Here is an 11,518-nt window from a genome sequence, read left to right on the forward strand (position 1 = left end):
GGCAGTCATAGGGATGGGACTTCAGGTGCGATGAGGGCCAAATACAAGGATGGCTGATGACTGGTAATGGTTTACCTCACAAGTGAGGTAAGGGGGAAGAGAGAGACAGGGCCGTGCAGAGACCCTATGAGGGGCAGGGGCTCAAATTCAAAAAAGGGCACATGCAAAAAAATGTTTTAAACAATATATGTCATTTTTATTTTAAATACTGAATTACGCTTTTTCGAACACTTCACATACTAAATCAACAATTTAACTTAAATTTACAACTTAAAATGAAACATGGAGCCTTACTTTAGACTACATTCACATGAATAAAAAAATGTAACTGTGCAAAAATATATATACTAAAAATACTGTAGAAAGGGCTATATCAAATTGTAAATAATCCACAATACTGTACACCTTAAAATTAAATATGGAGCCTTTAAGTTAGTTTCACACAAAATGTATCCAAAAAAAATGCAACCCTTGTCCAAGCAAAATGTAAAGATACAGTATTCAAACTATACTGTTTATAGAAAGTGCAAAATGACATTTAACATAATAGTAAATCCACAATACTGTACACCTTAGAATGAAATATGGAGCCTTACATCAGACTATAAGAGTATATAAGAGTTGTGCCGTCTCTTAAAACAACAAGTGCATCTTGCAGGCAAATTGTGAAAGGTCACGTTGATAGCCCATGACGTCACCCAGTGCACTGAGCGCCGGTAAACGAGGCTACAAAGTACAAATTTTACTTCTATATTATTACTTTTAGACATTTTTATTTTCGAATAATTGATTCACATGTTAATGTTTAATTGTTCATGTGTAATTTTACAAAGCATTGAAAATGTAAATGACCACTCAAAAGGGCACTTGTGGTCCTCCAGAGGGAAAAGGGCAGGGGCAGGGGCTCGGACACCCCCCCCCTCTGCACGTGCCTGATAGGGGAGGAGGTATGGGTAAAGGGGAGGGGGGAGGATAGGGGAGGGGGAGGTGAGGTTTAGGGGAGGGGGGGAGATTAGGGTAAAGGAAAGGGGGGAGGTAAGGGTGTATGGGGGGGAGGACAGAGGTGAGGGTATAGGGGAGTGGGGAGGTTAGGGTATAGGGGAGTGGGAGGTTAGGGTATAGGGGAGGGGGAGGTTAGGGTATAGGGGAGGGGGAGGTTAGGGTATAGGGGAGGGGGAGGTTAGGGTATAGGGGAGGGGGAGGTAACCTTACTAGGGTAACATGCATGTGTATAATAAAAATTACTGCACAACAAGCCACACAACGGTTCATCGTGACACCATCTGACCCTAACTCTGTCCCTAACACTGAACCATGCGGAACCCACGAAGGAACCCGCGTAGGAACAAGGAACCCTTGAGAAACAAGGAACCCTTGACAACCCGTGACTTAAGTCACGTCCTGTGAGGTAGAAGTTGAATCCGAAGTCTCCACCGTCCAGCTCTGATGAGGCGCCGTCGGTGGGTCACTGAAATGTTGCAAGAGGAAAAACACAAATCGTTAGCCTCGTAGCATGATCCATGTTGTTAGCCATAGGCCAACAATGTCAATGAGGCTACCCATGTCCATTACACTATGAGGCTACCGATGTCCATTACGCTATGAGGCTACCCATGTCCATTACGCTATGAGGCTACCCATGTCCATTACGCCATGAGGCTACCCATGTCCATTACGCCATGAGGCTACCCATGTCCATTACTCCATGAGGCTACCCATGTCCATTACGCTACAATATCAATTATACTATGAGGTTAACGATATAGATAACGCTATGAGGCTAGCAATGTCGTTTATGCTGTGAGGCTAACAATATCCATTATGCTATGAAGCTAACTATCAATTATGCTAGGAGGCTAACGATGTCCAGCTAGGAGGCTAACGATGTCCAGCTAGGAGGCTAACCACATTCCGGGTCTCCCTCCAGATAGGTGGCTCCTCCATCAGCTCTCCTCAGCCGAGGGTTCCTCATCATTTTGTCCATGATTTTTTTAGTTAATATAATTTGTGTTGAAATTGTAAATAATTATACTTATAACTATACTTTTGTTTTGAGAATTCTAAACTAGAAACAGTGGTAGTAGTTTATTATTCTTTGGACACCTCGTTTAAATAATTCTGAATCAAATCAAATGTTAAACTTCAACATGAAACATGCACACACTTGGGAATTTGTAATTCAGGAATATCGTAAAACATTCTGTGAATTTAACAGCATAGCTCTGGTGGTGAAACGATGTAAAAAAAACAACAACTTGGTATTAACCTTCCAAAGACTTGAGCAGTCCCATCGTAGTCCTCGTCTCGCTCCTGGTGGGTCGTCAGCTTCATCTGTTCACAATACAAACACACATTAAAAGGGTGATGTTACGTCACCAGGTGTGAGTGTGACCAGCTGTTACATTTTAGTTGTGTTTTAGTGTCCACCTAGATGTACACTGGATAAACTATAGTAGTAGCAGCTGATGTGACTTTAATTACGTCAAATCACAGCTTTGGCTAAAATTCACAGAATGAAAAATCGGAAGGAAAAACTAATGAATGATTGTTTGAAATATTTAAAAAGAATCTCCGGGTGTCAAGTGTTTGGTGATGGTTACCCTCCGGTCCCCAGTCTCCGGTCCAGCCTGGTGCCCCATTCCTGGTCCAGGGGGATTTGGTTACCCTCCGGTCCTCAGTCTCCAGTCCAGCCTGGTGCCCCATTCCTGGTCCAGGGGGATCTGGATACGCTCCGGTCCTCAGTCTACGGTCCAGCCTGGTTCCCCATTCCTGGTCCAGGGGGATCTGGATACGCTCCGGTCCTCAGTCTCCGGTCCAGCCTGGTTCCCCATTCCTGGTCCAGGGGGATCTGGATACCCTACATTATAATTAAGCGCGAGAAAAGCACTATACACATCCAATGTATTATTATTATTATTATTCACCCTGGTGCCCCATACCTGGTCCAGCGGGATCTGGTCTCCAGCCTCTGGTCTCCCATGCCTGGTCTTGGGGATCTGGTCACCTGCTGGTCCTCAGCCTCTGGTCCAGGAGATCCTGTGAAGTCAGACAGCATCTTTATATACCCGTGCACATAGCTGTCTCGAATGTAACTACCAACCCCCCAGCAGAAGCCCCTTACCTTGAGCTGGAACGACGATGGAGATCTTGGGGTGCTTTGGTTGTCTCGTTGCAAAATACAGCCAACAGACTTACCTTGAGCAGATCTAGTAGTTTGTTGCTGTTGGTTCATGTACAAATAATTGACTATACATTTCATATCCCCCCCATTTAGCAAACAATTCCCACCCATAAACAAGGCTGACAGACAACAGTACAAAATAACAAACTGTTCTCATGCCTTTTGTCTACTTCCTTACTACTCTCCAAAACATTGCATGCACATCGCATGAGTGTTGCCTTACTGATCAGGGTGTGATCTGAGTGACCAGAGATGCATGCTGGGATACTGTGCTATCTGATGCCTACAGTTCTGTAGACGTTCCCCCTCAGGAGAAACCAAGTTTTCAAAAGGCTGTCGTGACATCAGTTACATGACCGTCACGTCCGTCAAGACCGTGACAGGGACTCCCCAAGGAGAAATGCCAAAGGGTAGGACGTGAGGCTCCCCCACTCGGCGACTAGAATACAACCAAGCTCTTACAGAAGAGAATCATGGAGCACATTTCTCTAAGCCCCAATGAGGCTTTCTTCACCTCTTCTTCTGAAGAGAACAACTGAAGATGGGGCCGCTAGTTGGGATGTTTCCAAGATGGTTTCCGATTCAAGGGGGACCCATCTCCCAGGTCCAATTAGCCTCATCATTACAATTCAGCCCGAGAAAGACTTGGATCTCAGGACAGGAGTACAGGAGATCCAGAGGGCTTGCCAGCAGTCCATGTTGAGGTTAGGTAGGGAAGCCACGTCGCAGACTGTTCATCTTCCATCTTCAGTCAGTTGTTTGGTTTCTCATCCGATTCGGTCCATTCGGAATGCCGTTAGTCCATCATCCATTGTACCAAGTAGCCATTCCCATTGTTTGCATGATTCAGTCACACTGGAGTCCAAGCTACATGACACTCAAGTCATCCTGTCCAGTGCGTAGAAGGGTCGAATTGAGATCCAGCTGCTAGATTGCTCCAGGCTCTTGCTGTATTGAACACCCACTTTGTTATCCTCTTTGATTTAGGCCACAGTCTTGAGTCCTCCAGAAACGTCCGACCAAAAGACACCTCAAGGGTGTTTCAGGAAGAGTAGCGTCCTCCTATAGCTGAAAATTAAAATGTTCAGGTAATACAAGCCAAGTAGAAGTAGTAAGATTTCCTCACACATGTAGTTCCCAGTACCAGGTTATAGATTGCCCCATCTCACACTTAGTGCTCAATGCCCGGGCAACAATTGCCCCTCACACTTATTGCCCCTCTCACACTCAGTGCCCTGTGCAAAGGTAACGATTGCCCCTCACACTTATTACCCGTCTCACACTTAGTGCCACATGCCAGGGCAACGATTGCCCGTCTCACACTTAGCTCCACATGCAAGGTTAAAGATCACCCCTCTCACACTTAGTGCCCCATGCAAAGGCAACGATTGCCCCTCTCACAGTGCCCCATGCCAGGTTAAATATTGCCCCTCACATGAAGTAGTACCCCATGCCATGCAAAGATTGACCAGTACCAGGTTAAAGATCACACCTCTTTATTTTCAGTTATTAACAATGACAATACTCAAGGAATACAAAGCCAAACGAGAGAAGAGTGGAGGGTTTGTAGGTCTTTGAGAGAGGAGAGACCAGCGGTGGGTTTGTAGGTCTTTGAAAGAGGAGAGACCAGTAGTGGGTTTGACGGATAGACCAGTGGAGGTTTTGACGGAGAGACCAGTGGAGGGTTTGTAGGTCCTTGAGAGAGGAGAGACCAGTGGAGGTTTTGACGGAGAGATCAGCGGTGGGTTTGTAGGTCTTTGTGAGAGGAGAGACCAGTGGTGGGTTTGTAGGTCTTTGAGAGAGGAGAGACCAGTGGAGGGTTTGACGGAGAGACCAGCGCTGGGTTTGTAGGTCTTTGAGAGAGGAGAGACCAGTGGTGGGTTTGTAGGTCTTTGAGAGACCAGTGGTGGGTTTGTAGGTCTTTGAGAGAGGAGAGACCAGTGCTGGGTTTGTAGGTCTTTGACAGAGAGACCAGTGGAGGGTTTGTAGGTCTTTGACAGAGAGACCAGTGGAGGGTTTGTAGGTCTTTGACAGAGAGACCAGTGGAGGGTTTGTAGGTCTTTGAGAGAGGAGAGACCAGTGCTGGGTTTGTAGGTCTTTGAGAGAGGAGAGACCAGTGCTGGGTTTGTAGGTCTTTGACAGAGAGACCAGTGGAGGGTTTGTAGGTCTTTGAGAGAGGAGAGACCAGTGGAGGGTTTGTAGGTCTCTAACAGACGTACTGTAAAGTAAGGGGCCACCAGTGGAGGGGGGCTGGTGGGTCAGACCAGTGGTGGGGGGGCTGGTGGGTCAGACCAGTGGTGGGGGGGCTGGTGGGTCAGACCAGTGGTGGGGGGGCTGGGGCTTCAAGGCGTATGGAGGGAAACGTTGGAACGTGCTCTGTGGTTCTCAGTTGCAGGAACCAGGTTGGGTTCTAGTTGCTGAGAGGGACAGCCCTCACATCTCACCCCCTGGTGTGTCTCCTTGAGGAGTCCCTGTCTCCATCATGAAGGACGTTCCAGTTCATGTAACTGACGTGACGACGGCCTCTTAAACACTTGGGTTCCCCTGAGGGGGAACGTCTACAGAACTGAAGGCCTCAAACAGCGCAGAACCCTAGCATGCATCTCTGGTCAGTCAGACCACACCCTTATCAGTAGGACAACACACATGGGATGTGATGCAATGTTGAGGAATTTAGTAGGAAAGTGGACGGGAAAAGTATCTTCTAGGGGCGAATGAGAGGCATGAGAACGGTGGGGGGGGGGGAAGAGAGAGAGAGAGAGAGAGAGAGAGAGAGAGAGAGAGAGAGAGAGAGAGAGAGAGAGAGAGAGAGACTACAAGGGGCGGGGCAGGTCCTACGAGGGGCGGGGCAGGTCCTACGAGGGGCGGGGCAGGTCCTACGAGGGGCGGGGCAGGTCCTACGAGGGGCGGGGCCTGAGAACTGGTTCAAACTAAATGCTGTCAGCCCACAGCATTAAGAGAAAATGTTGTGACTTACAGTTCGCAGTTTCTTCTTCATGATTCGATCGTGATACTCACAGAATCTGTTTCTTCTTCTTGAGCTGTAAGGAGAAGATTAGTTTTACAGCTTGTGTGTGTGTGTTTTAATTAGTGATTAATCCAATCAAAATAAGTTATTAAAATAAGTTATTTTTCCCATTTAACTACGACGGTAACCGAATGCGGAGTCATTGTGTGACGTCATGGCCCCGCCCCCCTACGTCTTCAGTCATTGATAAATACCAGCAGCCGCGTCACCCGGCGAAAAATATCAATTAAAAACAGCTTACGACGACATAGATCCAGAACTACTATTATTCAACTTATCAAGTATGCCTAGTAAAAAACAATTGAGATAAATTATAAATAAATGTCCTACTCACAGCAGGTCCGGATGTAGCGGGCCGATTTACTTCAAAAAGTGTTCGTTAACCCGACGGTCAACCTGGAGAACAAAGGACCAGACGGATCATTAGTTACTTTTGTAACTTGAACAGGACGTTTCTAACCATGTTTCGGTTAAACTTCTAAAATAACGTCAATATTACCCGTGTAATGGAGACGGCTCAACGTCTTTTTCAATCTAACCGGTTTGATGGAGTCAACAGCTGACTGACCGCGAGCAGCAGCTGCACAGTGAGGCTCAATGGAGACGCAGCGCGAGCCGCACCGAGACCCCCGAAATAATCAGCGGAACAACATGCAGGTGTGCCGCGAAGGCCATCCGCGTATAGCCGTAGAACGCTGATTAGCCAATCAGAATCGAGCAGGAGCGTCTCCCAGAGGAGGCGGTTCGAATCCCACGTTACCCAAACAAACAAAAGCTTATTTGGACAAAGGTTTAAATAATTAATCTTTGAGGATAATATGATAAGACCTTGTTATTAAAGGATATATAATAATTCTACTTTTACTTACTGTTTCTTGAAAAGTTTGAATTGAACTTAATAATATAAACAAAAAGAATCATAAACAATATCTATATTATAGAAATTATGCATGAAACACACCACAATCTGCTTCACAAAGCAAATAATTCAGAAACAAGTTGCTGCCCTTTAATGAAAGTGTCAATTAGGTCTAAATCAGGTTTAAAGGAACCTGCTCAGGTAAATTGGTGAATAAAGTTAAGTATAGAAAAATGTAGATAAGACAATGTTAACAGTTAATAATTGTGCAAATAAGGTACTAATCTCCAAGTATTAAGCAACTATTTTATGCATGATGGGCCTTTATTAGGGAAACATACAGCATATGAATATAAATGTTTGTTATTATTATTTAATTTTCCATCGCTATTTCTAACACTGTCAAGTAAAGAAAGTCAGTCATGTTTTCATGATATTTTATTGTACATAAACACAAGTTGAATAATAATAAACACACATCTAATTAAAAAAAAAGATAATATGTAAACAAAGGAACAATAAAAATGTACAGAATATATTTATAAAAAAGTGTAAACATCTATACAATATTATTAAACTATTAGTCCTCGACTCCTCTTTTATGTAACCCACCGGTCCCTTTCCACCTCAAAGAAGTCAGACTGCTGGAACTCCATCCAGGTCATCTCCTTGGCCATGCCCTTGTCTGACCAGTGAGTTTGACCAGTCAGTCACGTGACGACCTGACGGAGCAGCCCAGCATGCGTCAGGCCTCCTCTGATTGGTCGTCCACCTGCCCATCATCCCAGAGACCCGGGGCTCTGGGAGCCAGGGGCCCCGAAGGCGTCCCTCAGCAAATATACGAAGCTGGTTTAAAATTAATCTATTGATTCAGAAAAAAGAAAATGATATAGTTGTTTAGATATATTTGAGGTGTGATTTGTTAATTGTTTGAACAAAGTTTAACAGTTAGAAATTGACCAGTAGTTGAAGTGTCAGAGAATGGGCGGACGGCTTTGCCGTCCTCTTATTGACTTCCATTATTAAATGTAAGGTTTTAAAAGTTGGATATTTAAAAATCTATAAATGATTTGATGTAGAAAAAGTAGTAGCGCACGATTCCAAGCTATTATGAACATTTTAAAAATTCAAAGTTTCAAGGTGAATGGAGTCTCTCGGTGAAAAATTGTGGAAGGAGTAGGGTCCCAAAATTTGTACTTTTACGATCGACTATCAGTATCGGAATCAGTCAGAGTGAGAAAGTTGGAATTACAAGATAATTTGTGCTGTAGTGATCACACTACATGGTACCAAGTCAATTCAAAATAAACATGGTGTATCTTTTTGTTTAAGTTAAAGTCCACATGTAAGACATTTGCCAAAATTAAAATGATTTAGCTTGATCTCCACCTCCAGCACGAAGAGGAACTGTGGAAACTAAAACAACAGAATGACATCGATGAACAAATCCTGTAGTGAAGAATGTATTGGTGTTATCTCCTTAAGTGTTGGCTCCTTCTTAACACAAAATGGCATCAGGCCTGCTAGAACCAGCTCAACTCTTCGGTGAGATCAATCCATTTTATTATTCACTTTCCCTTTCACTTCACTCTTTATGTGATGCATTGGTGTTGTACTATCTCATTATTATTGGTCACTACAGAGCTCTTTGATATAGTTTGCTCTTGTTCAAACACTGAAACACTGATAAATCCTTGCAGCCTTGTTACTTATGAAGCGCTGAACACATGATTAGTGACTTAAACTAATTACCTGCCATGTCTTGGTGCTGGGGGGGTTCTGTGGTTCAAATAAGACTGGAGCTTTATTATTCTACATCAAATATACAAGCTTCGGCCAGAAAAAGAGAAGTGAAATGATTGTGGTTGTTTGTCATCCCCTGTGGTTGCCTTGGCAACACGAGGTGTTGCAATATTGCAGTTACCGCGATGGCCCATCCGGTTAGAAAGACTTCCTGTTTGTTAATAGTTGGTGTTAAGACCCCGACCTACTGTCATACAGAACGCACAGAGAGACCAACCACTCACAGGGGTAGAACGATAAGATAAACTCTGTGAAAAATCTTAAGACCAGAACATGGCTGAGGTGATTTACGCAACGCCCAACATGATGACCAAGGTCAGGAATACACAAGGAGAGAGAGAGGAGAGGATAGTGGACATCTACGTTAGTCTGGAGAGCCTCAGAGACCAACAGAAGGACTCTGTGGGGACAGAGGAGTCCTCCAAGTCTCTGGGAACAGGAAGAAGTCAGCGGCCGGACGCTGTGAGCCCTCCTAGGTGTCCGATCAGGGCTGTGGTGGTGCTTCTGGGCCTGCTGTCTGTGGTCCTGCTGGCTGGACTGCTTGGGTTGGCAGTGAAATACAAGACCGACGTGGATAAGGCCGTCATGGATAAGGCTGTCATGGATAAGGCTGTCATGGAGAAGACTGTAAGCATGGACAGAGACATGGAGCAACTTCTCCAAAGGGTGAAGAATTTAACAGAACAGAGAGACGCACTGCTTTGTAAACAGGGCTGTCCAAATGGTTGGGATAAGTTTGGTTGTAAATGTTACATGAAATACAACACGTATCTATCCTGGAATAAGAGCAGAGAGTTCTGTGTTTCCAAAGGAGCAGATCTGGCGGTGGTGGACAGTAAAGAGGAGATGGACTTCATTAGAAGGTTGTACAACACGTACTTCTGGCTCGGAGCGACGGATGAGGCCGCTGAAGGGATGTGGAGATGGGTTGATGGGACCGTCCTGTCACTGGATAACCCCTCCTGGATCAGAGGGGGACCTGATGGTGGTGAGGGCCAGAACTGCTTAAGGAGGGACTGGGATCAGAACCAATTTAAATGGACAGATGAGAGCTGTGAAGCCACAAACTGGGGGCTTTGTGAACATAATTTAATGAAATGATTGATGAAAACATTTCTTTGTGACTATTTTTTACATCTTAATGCTAACAGACGTTGGCTGTTTTGTTTCATACTTGTTGGGTTCCTCCATTGGATAAGAGCTGTGATTGGCTGCAAGGTGTTCCTTAAATGGAGATGACATGAATCCTTCACTGGTCACTGCAGGAGCTGTACATAGATGCTGCTCTCTGTTAGAGGCTGAGGTTAGGAGGTGAAGAGTCAGACAGCCATTGGTTGGTTTTCAGTTGCTGCAAACCACACTTTTAACGGATGTGTTCAAAGCAGATGTTTTAAACTAGATTAATTTTTACATTGAATTGTATTTTGACTTTGGTACCATGTAGTGTGATCAATATAAAACACTTGTATATAAATGATCTAGTGGTTCTACCGTGTTCAGGGGGAACAGTAGACTTGTGTCCTGGTGTCTGAATAGGCTTGTAGGTCTGCACTCAAGACTGTTTTAGCGGCTCTGATATGCTTTGTTTATATTTTATTATGTGGGTTTAGTCTGGACTGGTCTCTTTGAACTGATGTCTAATTTACTTTTGGGACTGATGAATAAAAAAATGATATTCCCAATCGAGCAATGTTTCATCTGCAACATTTCTTACTCCAGTATTTGCCCTGAATCTTTCTCATAGTTCCCTTGTCACGAAAAATGTTGTACTATATTTTTTTATATATGTTCCAACTCTTAACCCAGTTCTTAATCCAATAAATAAAATAATAAATTGTACATGAAATGGTCTTTTGAAATCCTCTTATCCTTTTTATTAACAACAAATCATAAAACATTAATATTTTATGTTTTAAGGTCCTGTTCGTTCTCTTCAAACAGAGAAACAAGTTCTGCTATTGAACTCATTCCTCAGTAAAGTAGGATATCACGGAGTATAAACATGGTAACACATCATTGACTTCCAGGTATCTGATCACAAGCGACGTTGGAGTGACTAATACTCATTTTAAATTCATATTTTCCTCTTTATTGCAATAAAAGACGTTGTGTCCTTGAGCAAGTGTCTCCAGAGCGGCAGGTCGCTGGTGTGTCTATGAAACCACAGCAGCAGTTCCACCTCACCAGTTTGACCAGTCAGTCACGTGACGACCTGACGGAGCAGCCCAGCATGCGTCCACATCAGGCCTCCTCTGATTGGTCGTCCACCTGCCCATCATCCCAGAGACCCGGGGCTCTGGGAGCCAGGGGCACCCGAAGGCGTCCCTCAGCAGCTGGTCCAGGTTGTGTGTGTACTGGTCCCGGCTGGGGCCCGCCCCGCCCGGTGGGAGGGGCTGGAGGTGGGGATGGGGCGGGGCGTAGGGGAGGGGAGTGTGCAGCTGGCTCAGCGTCAGCCAGAAGGCGTCCGGGTCCGCCTGGATCAGGTGACGGAACACGCTGGAGGAGGAGGAAGGGGAGGAGTCAGCAGCACGCCGAGACACCTTTTACCTTTGAGTCGGGGTCTCAGTAGGATTTCATGGATCCATGTTTCACCCATCGAGCTCATTTAGCTTGAATCCAACATTTATTGACCCTCACCCCGTTTGTG

At 44.9% G+C, this 11,518-nt stretch overlaps 1 protein-coding gene across 1 annotated transcript; it reads left to right on the forward strand.

Moving 5' to 3' along the window:
* Positions 1-9,144: 9,144 nt before the first annotated feature.
* Positions 9,145-10,223, forward strand: LOC311359220 (hepatic lectin-like; the record flags this gene model as incomplete). The annotated part of the gene is made up of 1 exon (XM_084479206.1): positions 9,145-10,223. The coding sequence occupies one exon, from the start codon at positions 9,145-9,147 to the stop codon at positions 9,970-9,972; it is 828 nt and encodes a 275-aa protein (XP_084335332.1). The 3' UTR covers positions 9,973-10,223.
* Between the last annotated feature and the right edge of the window lie 1,295 nt (positions 10,224-11,518).

Source organism: Micromesistius poutassou, assembly GCF_964030765.1.
Source record: "Micromesistius poutassou genome assembly, chromosome: 15".
Lineage (NCBI taxonomy): Eukaryota > Metazoa > Chordata > Actinopteri > Gadiformes > Gadidae > Micromesistius > Micromesistius poutassou.